General features: G+C 39.1%; 1 protein-coding gene and 1 long non-coding RNA gene across 3 annotated transcripts in view; one reads left to right on the top strand and one right to left on the bottom strand.

The window, feature by feature from the left end:
• The window catches only part of ANO1 (anoctamin 1), a 136,548-nt gene that overhangs the window by 54,810 nt on the left and 60,679 nt on the right, over positions 1-21,059 (top strand). The window contains exons 3-6 of the mRNA XM_030560115.1: positions 6,439-6,617; positions 11,879-12,205; positions 17,614-17,712; positions 19,464-19,615. Of these exons, the coding sequence (XP_030415975.1) occupies positions 6,439-6,617; positions 11,879-12,205; positions 17,614-17,712; positions 19,464-19,615 (757 nt within the window). The remainder of the gene's footprint in view (positions 1-6,438; positions 6,618-11,878; positions 12,206-17,613; positions 17,713-19,463; positions 19,616-21,059) is intronic.
• The window catches only part of LOC115650335, a 32,128-nt gene that overhangs the window by 3,308 nt on the left and 7,761 nt on the right, over positions 1-21,059 (bottom strand). Inside the window, exons 2-3 of one of the 2 annotated variants that reach the window (XR_004000069.1) lie at positions 12,113-12,181; positions 4,193-4,231 (exon numbers count right to left, since the gene is read on the bottom strand). This is a non-coding gene — a long non-coding RNA (uncharacterized LOC115650335). Of the gene's footprint in view, positions 1-4,192; positions 4,232-12,112; positions 12,182-21,059 lie in introns of those variants that run through there. The other variant, XR_004000068.1, reaches the window with a different exon arrangement.

The raw sequence follows: 21,059 nt of genomic DNA, 5'->3' as shown, positions 1-21,059 counted from the left end.
GCAATGCCACAGGTCAATGAAATAGAAGACATTTATGCCTAATGTTGACTGACCATGGACGTGCCCAGTTCATTGAAACTATTATTTAAATGTTGTTTAGCCAGGTGCATACAACACCATCATAATTCATATATGGTCAAGGCTGGTGAGACAGAGTACAGTATTTTATTAGATACTACATACCTGTAGGTTTAATGAGATGCAAGGGCAAGGATAGAGAAGAAATAACTTATTGGCCCTCTCGGTTGGCCATTGAGAGAGCAGTAGTTATATCAACACTTATATGCATCTCATGTAACGTGTTCTGATTGGCTAACAGAAAGGGTTGTGATAGTCATACTCCCAGGACATCAAGAATGACCTTAGGGTAAAGAGACAGTGAAGTTGGTAATTTCCATAAAAGACATCATCCTAAGAAAAAATACTAGGTTATGCCCTTGACTCTACAGAGTGAGTGTGTGTTAACATGCTATTTTTGCTATGGATACTAATATTTCTATAAATACCACTGGAAATGTTTTCCAAATCAGAGAAAACATGAATTGTGTTTAATATGTTTAAAATAAAATAGGAATTGAAATCCATATAGTTTACATAAACGAAAATCTCAGTTTGGAAAAGTGGCTTCAACATTTGTTTAAATGCTGCTAAAGTACAAAGGGAAGGTCTGAGGTATAATGTATGGCCACAAGCCATTCAAACTAAAATTCAGTTATGCTTACTATTCTGAACAGTATCCCAAAAATAAATGTAATGGTTTGCACCAGAGTGCTTTTACCTTTTAAGCCAGGTAGCAAATTTGAATTCACTAATTACATGCAGGTTGGGATTTTTGCTAAATGGCTTGGATTGACCTATCCAATATTAAATTATATTATGACATTCTGATGTAGAAAATGACTGTAAACTTGTTCTAACTAGGATCATATCAATAAAGTACTAACATTTCATGTACTTTCTCGTAGTCATAATAAAACAAAATATTTGGTTCCTTACCTACTATGTTTACATTTATTCTTTCATATATTGCCAGGCTACTGGTGTGCAAACACAGATGTAAATATATTCTGGCAGATGGGTGATCGTTTGAAATCACACAATAGCACTGAGTCATCTGGACAGAGTTCCAGTCTGATCTTGCATGTATCCCATTTTAGACTCAATGATTTATGTTCAAAAATGCAACCTCCCAACAAACAGGACTCAATTGACTACTTCCAATTTTCTCTTTATTTAAGCCTTTATCTATACTTATGTTTTGATGCACGACTGTATTTTGATCTGTTTTAGAATTCTTGGATAACTCCTAGACAAACACCCCTCAGTTCACAAACACACATTTTACAAGTGCTGAAGGTATACACAGATCCTTTAGCTTAGGAAAGCAGTAATGATCCGCTCCCATGTTCCTGGTAACCTCAAAAGTCCCAGTGAAGTCACTGGGATTTTATCAGGCACAAGAAAATTCAGAGTAGTGTTCAATATATGCTGTAGAACCATTTGAACACTACATAGCTAGAGAATGAATGACTCAGCCCTTAGGATTCTGCAACTTAGCACAGGGATATCACCTTCATATATGTAGGGAGTGGGTGTGTAAATATATATATTTTTCCTATATATGTGTGTACATATGAATGATAAAAATAGTTAATGTTCCATAATATAAAGTTGCATTGAGCTTTCCAGTGATTTCTTGATTTGTCCACAGCTCTACATTCCTCAAAAGAAAATCCTTTTGTTGTTTGAACTTCTTGTTCATTAATGATTTGCTAAGGTTTGGGATCCATGCCTATATGCTAAAGTAGAGTGGCACCTCCATTCTAAAGCAGTGTGCAAGCTGGGCATCGAGGTTCTCGTGAATTGCTTAAGTTACAAAGAAATGTTATAGTTGTGCCAAGAAACTGAAGAGGTGTGGGAAAAGCACCACAGTTCTAAAGTAGCATGGAGCTGTGCACCAGTATTCTGAACAAGGTGTCAGAAACACACACCATTCTAAAGGAGTGTGGGTGCTGAGCATCCAGGTTCCGAAGAAGCACAACAGTTGTGCCAAGGTTCTGAAGAAGTGTGGGAAATGTACATAGTTTTAAAGTGACATGAGAGCTGGGTTCAAGATTTCAAAAAAGTATGGTAACTGAATGGGAATTCCAAAGAATCATAGTATCCGGATCCCATAGTTCCAAAGAAAAGGAATAGCTGCCCCAAATCTCTGACAAGCACAAGAACTGTGCCAAGGTGACATACATGTCTCTGCTCACATCCTGGGTCAATGCCTTCACTACAGTGGAACAGCTAACTCCTATATGTCCTTCTGTGGAACTCATCTAGCCTGCAAGGAATCTGGAAGGCATTATAATATCCACCTTCTAGCCCTGCCTAGCCTAAGTGAGTTTTGAAGCCACTAGATTAATTGAGCCTGGAGCAAGAACTCTCCTCTGCGCCAGTCCTCAAAACACCAGGAAAATCATATCACCCAATGAATCTGAACTAATGTAATAATTACAAATAAGATTCTGAGCCTTGCAAGGACACCTCAAAGTCCTTCGTAAAACATACTGGATGTAAGTCTCTAAAGACTTAATGAAGTATGCAGACTTCCTAGAGTCCATAGCAAAGCAGCCAGAAAAAAAAGTTTTTAAAAGTCTACAGGTGTCAATTTGAAGAAATTCTAGTGCCATTCTAGCGTGTAAAACACCATAAATCTAGGATATAATGTAATTTATATCCTGTAATTAGTCAAAAATATATGTGGCTACATTGAGGTACCAGAATTTTTTTCTTGATAACTTTATCAAAACACTAAAGAAATCTCTAACAACTATAACGACTACCAACTTTAAGCTAGAGTTACAGTTTTTGAAATATCAATAACCTTATAGGAGAAAATACACACAAGAACATTGTCATTTTAACAACCAAACATTAGAAAGGCAGGAACTGTAAATTCAATTCAGAATTTGATAGTATAAAAAGATTGTGTTGTAAATGCTATGTGGTATTAGAAGGTCAAACTTTTACATAATCCAGCTATCCTATTTAGGAAGCACCTACTGACTGCAGTGTTAATTTGCACGAGTGAGGATTGCAGCCTCAAGCTTTTGTTTACTTTCACTCTCCAGTTCCTCAGTTCTCTGTGAGGTGCTTGTCACTCACATCTTATATATCTCAAAATTGCTACCGTTTCCACAGCCCATTGAAGTCAGTGGGAATTTTTCCATTGAGTCCATGAAGCTTTGAATCAAGCATAAAGCTTCTGAGTTCCTAGAAGTAGAACTACAGGTAAATATTGATATTTTAATACTGAGTAGCTTTTATCACAACACAAAAGATGCTTTAACTGATACATACTTTGAGTTTTATGCAGGTTCAATGGGAGTAGATCACATCGGGTTTTGAGGTTTTGTAAAATCTATTGCAGTATATATTTCCATGTTGATATTTATCACAGGCTATAATGTTCTGTGATGACCTTTATCACAGTATGTGTTTCTGTAGTGTCAACTGCGACAATAAATATATGTTCAAACTGGTTAAAAGGATAATATAGAGTTTTGTAGCCAACCTTTAATTCCATAGTGGAATTCACCTCTACAGACTAATTATTGTGGCAAATAATTCCTTATAGCTGAACTAAATCTGAAATAGTAAATTTGAATTTGGCTGAAGGTTGGCAATTTCAGATTAAGCTAAGAATTCATTAACTCAAAAAACCCAAATAACTTCTTTGCCTGTATAACTTGTATTAAAGATATACAAGGGTATTTTATCAGCTTAGTTAAGTACCAGACTCCCTTTTTTCAGCCCCAGTTTGCATGCACAGAATGAGTGGCTGGCGCAAGAACTTGCCATTAACTACCTGACTTGCCCCCTTCTGAAAATTTACCTCACGGTTGAAGTATGGGTTGAATAAATTCAGAGAAGAGAAAAACAAAATTTGTAAAAAATTGCAGAATTTTATTTGCAGTGAAATGATGTGCCCTGATTCACCCCTATAGTATTGCCAACCCCAAATGTTCAAAAATCATGAGGCAGGCTCACCAATAATCATGACATTCTGTACAAATAATAGATTTGGTGTTCTTTTTATTTGCCTTCTGCTTTTTGAACCTCTAGGCTGCACTGGGGTCACACTTTTGAAGCTTTCTCCACTCTCACAAGGGCTAGAAACTTACTTTTTCTTTAAGAACAAAGGCTGAAATCATCACATATCCACTTGACTCCAGGTGCTGGGCTTTAAGGAAAACAATAATTATCATGAGACTCATGACAAAATCGTGAGAACTGGCAACACTGCTTACACATCTGTTTAAAGGCTAGTTACTTTCCAGAAGGCTCTTAAACACAACACTATAGTGATTGAGATGCAGTTCTCACAGGAGAATATTTAAAACCAAACACTGAGAAAATTCCACATTTTAAAGTTGAGAAAAAAATTGAGACTTCTGAAGTGTATCAGGACCACTGCAGGCAGGAAAGGAAAACAAACACACACAAGAGCTCTGGGCAGCTCTTCCTCTTGAAAATAGTTGGAGGGTCAAATCTTCCTGTCCTTAAACAAATAAAACTCCTACTGTCATCAGTGCCTCCAGTCATAGATATTAACATGTGCTCAGTAACTATACACTTAAATATCTGAGCCATCTTATCCATGGCTATACATTTTATACACATTGGCTCAGGGACTATGTTTTCTGACATATTCTGAACAGTGCTGAGCACATAGATGGTGCCTAGTGAATAATACAGATCCTGACAATAATTGTTGATTTTATGGACTCTGTGGATGCAATTTCTGTTCTTTGCTCTGGAATTGGCCTGCATACAGCTGAAACCCTAAGAAATTGATTCATAAACACATTTGATATTTATACAACACTTTCTCACTCCTGCCTTTACTCAAACTCAAAAAAAAATTACAAAACGAAACGGTGTTGAGTTAAAATGTAAAATTTCACAGCAGCTGTTACTCTGCAACCCAGCATATGGCAGGACCTGCCACTCCTTGGGGGTTTAGTGATGTCTCATCTGATTCTTGTACTCTCTTTTCTTCATCCTTCCTGACCTCTATGCTGCTTTTCGTGGTGTCAGCCATGACATCCTTTCCAACCACCTTGGGACTGTTTGGTGGAGTCTCAGAGAGCTGCCGTTCTTGGTTTTGCTCCCATCTGTCAGAGTCCTTTTTTTCAGCAGAGAGACAGGCTGGTTCAGTGGATAGGGAGCTAGCCCTGAGATACCTAGGTTCTATTCCCACCGTGGACTTCCTTTATGACCTCAGGCCAGTGCCTTAGGGACAGAGTTTCAAGGTTTTTAGGCACCCAAAGATGCAGTTAGGCATCTAGTGGGATTTACAAAGCACCTAACCTTCTAGGCACTTGTGAAAGTCTCACTAGATGCCTAAATACCTTTGAAAATCTGGCCTCTAGTTTCTCTGTGCCCAGTGCCTCATCTGTATAATGGGGATAACAACACTGCTCTACCTCACAGAGGGGCTGTGAAGATAAATAGGTTAGACATTGTGAGGCGCTCAGATACTATGGCGATTTGGCCACATAAGTACCACAGGTAGAGTGGGAACTTTATCTATACCACTGCTATCCCTTCCCTTGGTTTTGGCCCCTTCTTTTCACCTATCCTCCTCACAGCTACCTCTTTTCTGAATGTAACTTGGGCTGTATTTCTTCTGAGTCCCCTGTGTTCTGTCTTTAACACTGCCCCCCCCAAGTCCCTTGCAAGTCCCTTGCAAGTCCCTTCCTGTTTTATAGGTTCATATAACAACTTCCAGATGCTTAATTTAATTATCAGCTCTTTCTTATCTTAATCACCCTGCCTCTTTTTGTAAACAAAATATGGATTCCCTGCCCCAAGGGCACAAGCTGGGAGCAGCACCTCTCCTCTGCAGAACTCACATTTCACACTAAGACTGTGCTGCAGTTAATAGCTCTGCCTGGGGCCAGGATGTGCACTGTGAGCAGAGCTCCTGTACAAAACTGCCCCCACAAAACGGTGGCCTTGCCTTTTAGGTAAAAAATGTAGAGTCACTTGTAACCAACATAGAGGAAAAAATTCTATTGTACAATGGGAAAATAGCATGCAACATCCACTCTGCTGCTAATGCGCAGAATAATTTTATTTTTAACTAAGATGTATTTAAGTCCCTATGGGGCTGAGAAGAGACCATTAGAAAACACATCTTGAGTTTTAATAAGCACTGTAGAAAGCAATTTAAGTAATTATCCAGAAGGGAGCTGGAAAGAGCTGAGGGCACAGTCAGGGTAGCAGGAAGTAAGGCTGAGAGGGGAGGAACAACAAAGCGTGGGAAGAGAGAAGGAAGGCGGGGCAGAGAAAGGCAAGAACTGGTTATGTTTCAGATGGGGTACATTGGGAGGGACTAAGACTGGGATGAAAGTGTTTAGACCAACCTGTTTGTTTTTCTTTTAGGCACTAACAGTGCATTTCATGGGGTGGAATTTCTGCCAGAAGATCTTGGTGAGGGTCTGAATAAAACTGCAATGAGAGTGAATGAGAAATATTCCTCTCTACCTGCTGAGGAGAAGGGGATTCACATTATCAACATCCGAGCTATTGAAGACATCGGATACATCCAGCGTGAAAGTACAGTGAGTAGAGCAGTTATTAATACTTATTTTCTGGGGTTTTGTACCCTGACTCATTGCCCTGGAATCTGAGTGCTTTCATTCTTGGCGCCATCACCCCTCTGCAAAAATATATAAATGTTAAAAATGTATGTTTGGGGATTTGGATAGAGTGAGTTCTGCACTATTCCTTGTCAGATGTGAACAGTTACTGCAACCACAATACAGGCAATTTTAAAGGGTTTGTGTTGACTAATATATAGGAGGAAGGGAGTGAGAGAGATTGAGGGATCCTAATTTGAGCTAAATCATATAAAGGGCTCCTTATTCCCAGATTAAACAAACCAACAAATGAGGCAATGGCAGCTTTTTGAATCTGTGTGGCTGTATTGAAAAGAACCCTTAAATGTCTAAAAATATGCACCCAAAAGCTACAAATCTACATCTGCTTGCATTGATAATGTTACACCAATAACCTGCAGTATAGATTCCTGTTGTCTGAATGGACTTTCACTGTCATTTGTTATGCCTTCATTAAATTTTTTAAGTAAAATGGTTGTACCTTAAATACCCCTGGAGTAACTTCTAAATGTTGTAATGTAGATGCCCAGGTGGTAGGAATCAGTAATCTCAAATACATGTATAAGGTCAATATATATAGAGGTGTGTTGATACCACTGCTATCCCGTTGATCAATGTTGTCCCATTGTTTCCTTGAACTCCCTTGTCTGTCTGTATCCATCTATTGTCTCTTGTCTTATACTCTTGTCTTTATGGCAGGATCTGTCCTTTTTATTTTTTTTTTCTGCTTCTGTTTGTACAGCATGTAGTACAATGGGGTCCTGGCCCATGTTTAGGGTTCCTAGGCATTATGATTATACAAATTAATAGAGATGAGGGAATAGAGTTGAGAAGGGCCGAAACACAAATGTTAAATGATCAGGGCAAATGTAGTAGATATAGAATATTATCTTCCACAATGGAGAAAGAATACTTAATTGGAATTGACTTGGGAGTGAAGAATACCACATGAGCGGCCTCTTAAGTGTGGGGATTTAAAACTAAAATGTCTTTTTAGTGGTTTTACCTTTTAGATTGAGCAGTTTGATCCTCATTTGGTGTAAATCAACATAGCTCTGCTTATTTCAATGTAGCTACACTGATTTACATCAAATGAGGATATGGCCTACCAATATCTTCTCAACCTTAACTCCAGGTTAATGCGGTTATTGGTTTGGAAATTTCCTTAGCATTATAGCAAGAAATTCCTGATATACTTGCCATGTGGAACTATGTATCCTCCCCCAAGTACATAAATGATATTATATTATAGATTACAGGAGTGTAGCTGCTTATTTAATAGAATGGCATCAATATGTCTTCCAAGTTGTACTTGCAAGCTTATTAAAATCTTTCCACCTTGCCAGTTCAGATGTGGACTTCATGATATCCTCATACTTTAGCAATTTTATTGAGGCCAAGTCTATGGACTTCTTAAAGTCCTTAACCGATCAGGTTTTACCACAGTTTAAGTAGGGTGGGATGAGGCAGGGGGAGTGGGGGAAGGAGAGAGGGTACAGAGCTGAGAATCTCAATGTGTGTGATATATTAACCCAGATTTGTGTTTGAGCTATGGAGTGGGAGGTGTTTATCTCTGTGTTTCCCTGTCCCAATGATTTTAACAATTTCTAAATTCAATTTGATTCTGTGCTGGGCTTAGAAAATGAAATGAGCCCATGAGCTGCTTAAATACTTGGTTGAATCCTTTCAGTGCTTATAGTCTCCACAGAAGATGGGGGAATGAACGCTGTACAAATGTGAGTCCATTTGGGACCGAGAGGAAGGATCCATATTTTTTTTTGTACTCTAGAGCATTGGCACATTTCCCTGCTTTTTTAGATCCTCAGTACAGTTCCCATTCTGTTTCTGACTCTTGGTGCAGTTCCCATGCTTTTTTGGAGCATTGGTGCAGTTCTTAAACCTTAGCAAATCACTAGTGAATGACTCCAAAATTAAACCATCTGTACTGTCCAATCCAAATGTATGCACTAGAGCTCACCAAACACTCTGGAATAAAACATGTTTTAAGTAAGTTGACCATGCTGCTTGGGGGAAATAACATGACAAAAACTATTACAACATTCCTTCCCGCTCCCTCCCCCACAAAAGTGAACAACATCTGTTTTTACTAAGGTGAAAATTTCCATTAGAATTATTCGAGAGAGAGGGCAGGGGAGGGAGGGAGTTCGCAAAAGAAGAGCTCAGTTGAAAGAAGTGCTACTGGTCCTCGTCATCCACTGAGCCAGATTCTTTAATGCAGTCTGTCCCCTTTCTGCTGGCTAAAAGGGACCAGAAAGCAAATAAATCTTCTATGCCATCCTTTGCCACCTCTTATTACAGAGGATGTTCTGGGGAGAGGAATGATCCCATCTGGGCTCTTCCCCCATCAACAACTGAACAATGAGTAAATTATGCCTTGTTACCAGTAGCTATGTTGTTATTATTATGCTCGTAAACCAAGAGAGACTTTTGCTTGGTCACCCCAGCCTGGCTGTCTATTTAAAGTGTTTGTCGGCTCCCTTCCAACTCGGGCAGATTGGGAATTGCTGGCCAAAGTCAAAATATTGCCTGAATGTAAATTGCACAATGACTTCAGAATTTGGCCTAGTAATAGGCAAAAATCTTGGGCCCAGTTTGTCTCCTGAAGGCACTGGCTTACATTAGAGGAAGTATGGAACTACCCTATCCCAGAAGGAGTTCTAAGACAGCAGGTTCCTGAAGGTTTGAAGGACAGTAGATTGATAGTGCAGAAAGAGATGTCCTTGGGCCACACTCAACAAGACCCAAGAAGCCCTAAATATGTGGAAGGTGCTTCTGGTGCAGGATCAGAGGAAGAGAGAATGAAGCCTCTTTAAATCAGCCTACCCATTCCAATAAAAACTGACTTTTTAGCAGAATTTACATATTTTTCATGCATCCTGAAGGATTTTGTTTTAATCTGGTCCTAAGAACTTAATATTGAGTTTATTGTAGGCTGTAATTAATTGCACTCTGAATGTTATGAGCAGGGTCAAACCTTGTAATACTTTGAATTAAAACCTCACCAATAGGTATGACCAGATAGAGTCATAGATCATTAGGGCTGGAAGGGACCTCAAGAGATCATGTAAGTCCAACCTCCTGCTCAAAGCAGGACCAATCTCCAAATGGCCCCCTCAAGGATTGAACTCACAACCCTAGGTTTAGCAGGCTAATGCTCAAACCACTGAGCTATCCCTCCCCCAATGATAGCCCTTTGCTTATTTATTCCTTAGCTTCACTGCTGAGATTTCCCTATTGTAAAGATTTTCTCCTGTCCACTTCAGGATCCTTCAATTAACATAACTGTAAAGATAAGCCCCTCACCTAAGACAAAAGGAATACGTGAACCCACCTAGGAGCTTTTGCTGAGTGTGTTGTAGGTCCGGTGTGAGTGGAAGGAAGGAGAGAAGGCTGAACAGACAGAAACAGGGAGAGACAGAAGCCTGATCTACACTTAAAGTTAGGTCAACATAGTGGAGTGCTGTAAGGTATCCTGACCTAATCCGTGGTCTAGACACAGCTAGGTCAGTGGAAGAATGCTTCCATTGACCTAGCTACTGTGGTTCAGGGCAGAGGAGTTTCTACAGAAACAGAGAAACCCCTTCCCATCACTGTTGACTCCACTACACTACAGCAGAATAGTGGCACAGCAATGGTGATGTAGCTATGCAACTGTAGCATCTATAATGTAGAAACGGCCTAATAGAGAGAGAGAGAGAGCCAAAAGAAACAGCTGAAAGTAGGGTATCTGACCCTGGAAGAACCTGGATGGGTTTTTTTAGTCAGAGATGCAGGCTGAAAAGAGTGTTTTTGGTGTTTGTGAGCAAAAGAAACTGTTTCCTGGTCTTTCATTCCTTTTGCATTTAGAGACACAGGACTGTGTACATTTTTTGTAAATAAACAAAACTGCATCAAAGAAATATCTGTTACCAATTTCTGCTCCCAACAGGGACATCCCAGGGCCCCAAACTTTGACTAACCACTTGCGTCAAAACTGGTAACAATATGTAGCTCTCTTCATTTGAGCATGGCCTCTTTGTGAACACTATTGTGTTTCCCCAAATGCTTGCATCCGCTGTCCTATGTACCAAACAAACTGCAGACGCACATATTGCAGTTGGACATTGATGGCCAATTGCTTTCATTTGCACCAGCAATTTATTACAGAGGAAAGTATTTCTTGCCTTAAAATTCTGCCTACTAAATTAAAAGCCATAAAATGTACAAGGGCCCCTGAACCTTTGTAGTGTCACTGCTGCCATTAGTATTGATTGTGAAAACAAGTAAAATCTATTGAGCTATTTCTCCCCTTGTAGCTATGTGTGCACATCCAAAGGCAGAATTTGGCATCGTGTGAGAAATACAATATATGAGAAAGGCATATAAATAGTATTATGTATTAATATTTTATTAATATTAATTTTTGTATTTACCCTGTTGAGTCTGGAATTAATAAAGAAATGATTGATTTAGGGTTCTACTGGAGTTGGAGTTTCAGAAATGCAATTTCTAGTATCTCATAACACCAATGTAAATAGATTTTAATTTGCAGTGAATTATTCCAGTCTGAAGTACATCTCTTTTGTTACAATAAAATTGCAAAGCTATATGGACGGTACATGAGAAAAAAATCAAACTAAGCAAGGATTGAATTTGGTTCCCTGTCTACTATCCACTTGCATTTTTGGCTCAGCTACATAGCCAGCTGGCTCCTGTTAGTCTCTCTCTAACCTGATCTCTTTCCTCAGATGATGCAAACTTGCAGCCATAGATAAGAGAAGTGAGAAATGTTTGCACATGAAATTAATCTGTTTATCAGAATTAAAACACAGATGTCTTTGGTGAAGGACAGATGATCTTACTGGTGATTAGCCTACAAAGGGAGAAAATCAAACTCACCAAGTAGCTCACTTATGAACTAGACAGCTGGTAATTAGATTAAATCCTAGTCATTTTATCTGTTTATTTCTGACCAATAAAACTCCAACTGGTCAATCAAGAGAATTGCAGGTGTTAACTTGCAAAATCTTTGACTAAGTGGCACAGGAGGCAGTCCTCAAACTCTCATGTGTTTGAAGATAAGATGTTCTCTGCTCTGTACAAGGAGAAACAATGTGAATTTGGTTTCTTTTAATATTTGTTTGTTTGATGTCCTTGTCTGCAAGAGTACTAATTACTCTTCTTCCCTCCCCTATTGTTCACAGTTATTAAATTCGCTGTGTCAGGATCCAGATGCCAACTGCAAACATGGACTCTATTTTAGAGATGGCAAGAGGAAAGTGGACTACATCTTGGTTTACCATTACAAGAAATCCTCAGTCAGTAAGACGCTCACTAGACGAATTTATCACAATGACTCAAGTGCCCGAAGCATCAAACAGGATCATCAGCTTCCTGGGAAGGGCGGGCACCTTGACGTGGGAGAGAGTGAGACTCACATGGACTATCATGAAGATGATAAGAGATTCCGCAGAGAGGAGTATGAAGGCAATCTCATGGAGGCTGGTCTGGAATTGGAAAGAGATGAAGATGTAAATAAACTTTTGAACTCTTTTACCTTAATAAGATAAGTAAGGGCCAAATACTGAGAAATATCAAGCAGTTCCTGAGAACTTGAAACCCCTGTTGACTCTAGTGGGAGTTACAGATGCTCATGGCCTCCCAGTATTAACCTTTATTTTTTGTAGCACCCTCAATTCCCTTTCATACCGGTCATCTTAGCAACTAAGTGTCAGCCCCTAGTGTAGTTGATCTCCCAGTATATAAGAGACAGTTTCTGAAGTGAAGGTTTTTTAACTTTTTTTAAATTCATATTTTAATTTCTCAAGAAAAAAACGTGATGCAGGCTTCTCATGACATTTTCATCATCCAGGAATTGAAGTACTCTGAGCAATTAGTGAAGAAAAAACTGGAGCACTTCTAGAACTGTCTTATCTGATACGAATATGCAACTTACTATACATCTAGAGAGGGCCGTCCGGGGGGGGTGCAAGTGGGGCAATTTGCCCCAGGCCCTGCAGGGGCCCCCATGAAAATATAGTATTCTATAGTATTGCAACTTTTTTTATGGAAGGGGCCCCCGAAATTATTTTGCCCCAGGCCCCCTGAATCCTCTGGATTGCTTCTAGATCTTAACTGCCTGAAGTCTGCACTAAACTAAGATGGGTATCAACAGCCCCAAAGAGCCTGATATGTCGATGAGATCAGTAATGAATAAACCCTAGTAGTTGTGAGAAGAGTACACATTACCTCAATTTTTGTCTTAGCATAATAGGATATAACTTTTGCTTCTTCATAAATGTAATATAACACAAACTGATAGCACATTTTGAAACCACTGGGAAAATGTTACTCTATATGCTCAGTAGTAATATTTAAATTCTCTCAGGTATTCATATTATATATAATGTTCATAGTATCAATCAACTTCATGGCCTAAACAAACAAATATACTGTGAACACATTCAGGACAGTAGCATATATAGCCTCTCATGGTGTGGAGGGGCTGAAATGAATGGAATCCCCTTGGTTGTTCACACACTCTCCTCTCACTTAGTCCACACAAGGCCTTCCATGCAGATGCTACAGGTTTCTGTGGGTAGGGGTGGGAGGGTGACCAGACAGTGATACGGAGAAGTCTTTATGTAGCATTGTCCCAAAACAAACCAGTTGAGAAATTCCCATGGAAATGAGTTCTGACCCTATTAATATTAAGCACCACCCCCTAGGACATGTCTCTTATTGTCTATGACACGCCTCCCCTCCCACCCCTGAGAGATAGTGTGGGGTGATAAGCAACAAGGTGGCAGGGAGACATAGTTCCTGAGGGAGTCCTACTGCTGGGGAAAGAGAGAAGCCAGGGGAGTACCATAGAAGGGCCAGCCATCAGTGAATGTCGGACATCTTTGCAGATGGCCAGATCAGACGTATGTAAGTTTTCTCCGCAGATCTCAGGATATCCATATAATTTGGAGAGCCCTTTCTCCTATCCAAGGCCTGCAAATCCTGCCTTCTCTCCCTCAGAAACTCAGTATTTCCCTCCAATTGTACCCCTCTTATGAGTTTGTCCTGGCCATAGCTTTCTCCCCCCTGTTGGAGAGGAACTGAGGACAAAAGTGGAGTGGAGGAGGACAGAAGGTATAGAAGAGGTGACCAGTGTCAATCATTACAATATTTAATACATCTCAGAGTTGGGCTTCTGAACATCATGGGCTTTTAAAACAGCAAATACATTAATATAGACATTGGGGTGGAAATTGTCATGGAATTGCTAAAAGTGATTAACTGATCTACATGGTACTCTTCATAATTAGCCTCCTTGTTAAAATATGTAGAATTTTTTAAAAATCTGTATTTTAAGAGACTTTTTGAAAGTCCTTAAGATGGACCCACATCAGACCCTGAGATATGAACACCCCTGAACTTTTTGGACTGTTCTAAATCGAGATGTGAATTTGACCTAACCCTTAGATTGAACAACTTTCTATTGCTGTGTTTAAAATATTGACATAAATCTGAAGTTTCTCATTTTAGGACCATCTCTTGAAAGTTCATGTTATGGTGTATCCTTTGTTAAAACAGAAGTCACTGACACGTTAATATTACAGCTAAAACTGAGCGTGAAAAAAAACTCCAGCTTCAAACACCCTTTGAACTTTGGTCAATACCCAAACTGCATCTAAATTCTCTGGATTGGGCCCACTTGTAATTCCAATCTGTTTGAAAAAGAGCTAGTTACACTGAAATTGTCACATTTCAGTTTAGCCTCCAAAGGAATGAAATCTGTTCATGGGGGCCTTGTAAATGGTCTAGATTAAGTGCTAGATTAAGTGCAGATTTCAGATCTTATTTCATCTTTCCACTGTTATTAGAGATCAGTGATGCTGTATATAACTCCTTTCACCTGCACAGCAGAAACAATGTGTTCTATTAAAAGACTGTTTGACTATGTAAAATGATTGGGGGTGTATGTGATCTGCTGCCAGTGTGATTAGCAGAAATAGCCATGGTCAGATTCATTTCAAAGGAAGTGACTATGTTTTAATTAACTGATCCAGTCAATATGCCTGAGGTTGCAGAGGGAGAAGGTAAACATTTTGTAAGTTTTATTTACAAGATCTAAGAGCTGAGTCTTAAATCTCTGATCTGCTCATTAAAAAATCCTCAATATATCCATTAAACATTCATGAATGTACAGATAGGACAAACCCTGGAAAAGTGAAATGAGTTTCCATTCAGGTTCTATATTCCCAAATATAAGTAACAAGAGCCTTCCATCTAATTTGCAAACTACCATAGTAGATTGGCAATCTTGTTGTGCCAAGTCATGCAATTAAAATAGTTTACACGGCGGGGTGTCCTCACCTCTGACATGTACTGCTTTAAATAATGTTGAAGGTCTTTGAGTTCAAACTAGGACATCATGCATACCCGTCCTGAGGGACACTGTCCTCTCAATACAAGATATCAAAACAGAAAAGAAATGTACAGAGATGAGAGCCACAGGGATCTACATCAACTTTCATGTCCAAAGCTTGAGTGTAAGGCAAAAGGCTTGCAGCTACTTGCTTGAGTCTGAAAGGCATTATTGGGAGAACCATGAAGTCACACTGCAGATTTTTAATACTAGTAAAAGTGAGCATTTGTTAAAAGGAAGACCTATATTAAGTTGCTTAAACTTTCTTCTGTGAAGTTAACTCATAAATGTTTTTGAATCTATGACACATTGGAGGATGGCAACTATTTATATCCCCTGAATAATGTATTTCCAGAAAGCTGGTGCAGAGTACTGCAAGCTGAAAACAAGCTTTTATACTTGCATAAGCAAGTACAGCAGCGAGAATGGAAAGATAAAGCCAGAAAGATTGAAGTCTTTTGCTGTTTAAAGCTATACCTCAGTTTAAACGGAATAGCCTGTTGATCTGATCAGTGATAAGAACCATTCACTTTAGTGCTTTGAAATGGTAAGGGGAGAAAACCACTATCACAATATAATGTACATTTAAATGTGCATCTGACAAGGGCCTGAAGAATCATGGGTGGCTGTAGGTGTTGGAAAATCTCTACCGCACATGGCTGAGGATGACAAGCACAGGAATCGGACAAGGCACTCTACTTTTGCTAGTTGCACACCTTCCTAAGGTTCCCCTTTTCAGTGGCATGATGGCATCTAGACAATATTTTTGTGGGGAAGGAGGAGGAAGATGTTTTTTTCCTCATGCATATTTGGAGTTTCCAGCACTTCCACTGCGCATGGGAACAAAAAGGCCCAATGCTGTTATCTGTCATCTTTGTGAGTATATACTTTTGAAAGCATGGAATCACCCCAGGTTCTTCCTTGCTTTCATTGTTACAAGAGAGATGGTCATACTTTTGAAGATTCCTGTTCTTCAAATACCTGTACTACTGGCTTTAAAATTCTCAGCAGACTTAGTTGCCTTTGCACATAGCTAACACAGCTGTTCATGTGAAAGCTCCTCCGTTTATGTGCAGGCCAGAGATGAGGCAAGTAGGTACTTCAATAAGGAAGTCAAATCTTCTCTGCAGCTTTTAGGTCACAGAATACAAAAATATCTGAAAACCCAAATATTACTTGTAAACTTGGCTGCCAAAGGAAGGCAGAAAATAGATGGGAGCAATTCCTGTGGTCTGTATGTGTTAATGAGCTCCATGGCTTCCTCTTAATGCTAACTGCTGATTTTGAAGCTTAGTAGTGTGCCTCAAATCAAATGTCACCAGTCTGCTCTTGTGAAATGCATTGGCATGTCCTGTCTGTTCCACTTTGGAATTACATACTGCACTGAGTACATGCAGCTCAGAAGCTGCAAGCATGAACTTTCTCAGCAGCTGAGTCACTACTGGGGGTAGTGAGGAACAAGCCACTGAGAGCAAATGTGTTTGTTAAAAATAAGTTGTATAATAGAAAAGATGAATGAACCCCAACTCTGCATGATTGAGCAGGGACAGCCAACCCCATCCCTGTACACTAGCATTTGAAGGGTGGGGGGCAGGATTGTTATAGGAACCATTACACCAACTCTCTGCCTCTTCACATAGTCAGCTATGCTGGCTTTAGGACAGCTACATGTCAGCCATGCAGTACAAAGTGGCCCTAATGCAGGGAAGAATCTGGACCAATGTATGAAGAAATTGGATATTTTCCTATAAATCTTTCTGTAGTATTAATATAAAAGTTTACCATTTAAGCTCAGATGTATACAACAGCTCTGCAGATGAAGCATTTTTGCCTCTTTCTTACAAGAAGACTGTCATTCTGATCCTTAGAGATTCTGAGCATATGCTGTGAGACGCTGCTGACTATCCTCAACTCCATTTACATCAATCCATTTAACATCTTGCACAAGATGCTCAAACTTCATAGGATCAGGCCCTTTTGGGTATGTCTTCAACCCCACCACCTCGCCGTGTCCTAGAATCCAGCCCAGCCCTGCTATGAGCCCAAACACATACATCACAGTTAAAGTCCCTTAGCCTGTGAGCCCTGAAATCCAAGTCAGCTGGCATGAGCCAGCTGTGCATTTTTAATTGCAGTGTAGACATACTCTTGTCTAATTCAAATGTGAGTGACTGGGTATATTTTCCTTGTCCATAGCAAATACCTTTTATTTTCCAAACAACTCTTACTTTATCAATTTAAAATAAAATAATTATTCTACCTTGGGATAATTATTTTGTTGGAGTACAATGGTGTTTCTTGTTTGTGGTTTGAGCACCTTGTGGACAGTAAATCAGATGATTTATTCAATGATAATATTGTTGGTATTTAGAAGCAGTTGTTTCCCAGTTTTGTTTTAAACAGATGAGATTTATAATGTTGTCTGTTGTGGACTACTTGATTCCTCAGTGTGTATGAAACTGGAAGAAAAATAGCATCTTATTTGATTTCATCTGAATTATTGTCTGTCCCTTCCTTTTTTAGACTAAAATACATGGGGTTGGATTTGTAAAAATACATGCACCTTGGAATGTTTTGTGCCGGGAGGCAGAATTTCTGAAACTCAAGATGCCCACAAAAAAGGTTCGTGATCATTTTCTTTTTCTCCAAGAATCATACCTCCACATACACACAGAATGTACACACAACACTTATATAGAGCTTTTCATCCTCACAGCACTTTACAAGCATTAACTAATCCTCACAACAACTTTGCGAGGGAGATAAGTATTCCTATTTGCCTTTTACACATAAGGAAATTGAGGAGGAATGCCTAATTAACTTGCCTAATGCTACAGAAAGAATCCTGTTCATAACTGGGAACAGAAATCAAGAGTTCCTAGCTCCTGGTCTTATTCTTCACATGATACAAATGAGTTTGTACAGTATTTCATACCTTCAGTACATTTTGGAATGGTAGATTGCAGCTGATAATGCACTCTTAAATATACACTGTGTGGAATATTTATTTTTTCTTACTCCAGCAAAGCCCCAATCCTGAACACACATGTGGGAGTAGCATTTTGCATGCAAATAATTCCATTGAGCTCAGAGACTACTCGTGTGCATAAAGTTAATCATGCATGTAAGTGTTTGCAGGATCTGGAACTAAATTAGCTTAGAATAAATTACCCTTTGGAATATTTGAAGTATCATTATAAAAGTGATAGTGTCTTTTCTCCAGAGACCAAAATTTAAATAATCTTTTATATGAAGCTGTACTATTCAGTGAACATAACTTAGAGGTGGATTAATATTTAATGATATCTTAAGTGCCGGTTCCAGACACTGCAGAGAAAGAAGTCTCTAATGGAACAAGAGACAGCCTCAAAACCCAAAGTAATTTATTGCAAGTAAAACTGAATTTAAACTTTTGGTTTAAATATTGAATTAGTGGCATCCTAGCCCACTTATCGCTTTATTTACTTTAATTATGTTTCCTCTTTTGTTAAGGCCATTAAGCTCCTTGGAGCAATAGTATCACATAGGAAAGGGCATTTTTGTCAAGAGAGTGAGTGAGAGGTTTCTAAGCTTTCAGGCCATAGTCCAATTATTGCCTGTACCTAGCAGAAATGAGGAATGAATTTTCACTTGGCTGCACCTAGAAATGAGCTCAAACCAAACCCCTTCATCTAGACACCTCAGGTAATTTGTATCTGGCTTTAGAGCAGAACTTAGTGGCTCAGGCTGTGAAGTTTATTCTTTTTTTTTTTTTAATCTTCTAATACAATTCCTGTATAACTTTGGCACTTGTTTGGTACCATAGGCCCAAATTGCCCTTACTGCACTGGTGAAAAGTAGATCCACTGTGGTTCCATTACATAGAAGGGGTGGGATGCTAAAAGCCTGTGATGCAGAGCATTCACATGCAAGCTTCCCTGGGCACCCTGGAGGTCAGAAGTATGCTCCTGATGTGGTTACACTCAGTTCTTGGGAGAAGGAATCCATTGCTATGTGGATCTTCCAGTCCTTGCTCTCACCCCACAGAGCGGCTTATGATGGCCACAGAAGTTACTTCAACCTTTAAGCTGCTGTAGTGGCCACAGAGTAGTTCTATGGTTTTAGCTCCCTGAAGCAGTCAGCCTTATCCTTTGGAATAAATAAGGGGCAGGATTTGACTCTTAGGGAATAATTGGACTGAGTTTGCCTCAATTTGCCCCTTTCTTCCATCTGTTTCTCAACCTTTTAAAGAAGGTAGAGCAATAGCACGCTGCTCCTTATTAGTTTATTTGAGTGTATTTATTTAAAAGATGGTTTTATTCCTTATACTTCAGAATCTTTTATTAATAATTTGATAGCAATACAGTATTAATTGTTCATTTCCTTCTTCTCAGGTGTATCAGATAAATCAAGCCCATGGTCTTTTGAAAAAAATTAATTCTGTAATTCAAAAAATAACAGAACCTATCCAGCCAAAAGTAGCAGAACACAAACCAGAGACAGTGAAACGCCTCTCTTATCCCTTCTCCCGGGAGAAACAACACTTGTAAGTGAAAGCTTCATCTAAATTAACTGCTTGCATCAACAGGATCAAGCCTTTGTAATACCACTTGAGACACAGGCATGAATAAGTTAATAGAAAAATGGGCATCAGCACTGATATTGCCGAAGTGATCATTAAAATGGTCACTTTACCTTTTCATAATAAGTTAAATCTTATCTAGTTCACTGTGCAGGAATTGGGCTTTTTAAGAATCTCTGTGTGGCATTTGCGTTCATTTTAGCTGTCATATAGTGTATATAGCACCCCTCCTGACCAAAGTAACAAATATGCCTTTTTGACTACAAAGATTAATGTGTATCATAATACTTATGGTTTTACTATGGTCCTTTTCACTGCAAAAATAAAGTGTTCGGTACGATTTATAGATGGGAGTGTGGTTTGATAAACATAACTGATAGCCTCCTTAATAGTATATGGGCAGGTAATACATTTATTGTGTACCATCTACAAGAAGAGGGCTTGATTTGGCTCTCCTAGAAGTCAGTGGGAGTTTTGCTATTGATTTCCACAGGAACAGGTTTGGGCCCATTATGAGATCTCAAGAATAATTGAAATTGTGTATATATGCATATCAGGAAAAAGCAGAGGCTGGCAAAAGTTTTGTCTCCTCTGGAAACCTCTGGCAAGACCGTTCTACAGGCCCTCCTGGTGTCTCATCCCAGGAGCAGAGAGGTTTTAAGAGGATGTGGCTCTGGGAGAAGAGGCATGGTTTACATGTATACCCAAACACAATTCCCCAGAGCAAATAATAGTCTTTGGGCACAGCATCTCCACCAAAGACATTTATTTTTTACCTTTAGTGGACACAGAACATGAAAGGGAGCTGTGCAGTAGGATGGTATCAGGCAGAATATGGGTGCATGTAAATGACATATTTGCAAAGTTTGCTATATGTCCAGATTTGTAGAATTGACCTGATATGTGAATTTATAGCATGAGGGATGTTCATCCAATAAAATAATCGGATGCCTGAGTATCACAAAGGGTCATATTTAGTAACTTGCACTTGGTTTGAGAAGGATCTTACACTTCTCTGGTCTCACTTTTTTTTTTCCAATGAAACTACTTTTAGAATAATTATGGAATAAAGGAGGCAAAAGCTGGGCCAGTGTAATTAACAAAAGAACTCTTGGCTAGATCAAAAAAATCACTAAGTGAAATGCTAGGTCAGTGTTATGCAAGAAGTCAGAGTAGATGATCATAACGGTCCCTTGTGGCCTTAAAAATCTATGAATCTATAAAACCAATGAAACCTGTTGCCAAACCCCCTAAACTGGGGAATTTGGGATGGGCATTTCTTTTAGAATGGATATTAGATTAGACTCATTTTATGTTTATTCATTGATAATAACATTCATCATAAGCAGTAAACATTACTGCTTAGCAGTATCCCCAGGATAAATGAGAAGAGGTCACCAAGTGTAGA

The sequence above is a fragment of the Gopherus evgoodei genome, chromosome 4, assembly GCF_007399415.2.
Source record: "Gopherus evgoodei ecotype Sinaloan lineage chromosome 4, rGopEvg1_v1.p, whole genome shotgun sequence".
Taxonomy (NCBI): domain Eukaryota; kingdom Metazoa; phylum Chordata; order Testudines; family Testudinidae; genus Gopherus; species Gopherus evgoodei.
Note: the sequence above shows the minus strand (reverse complement) of the source record. Positions and strands in the feature narration are given on the sequence as shown.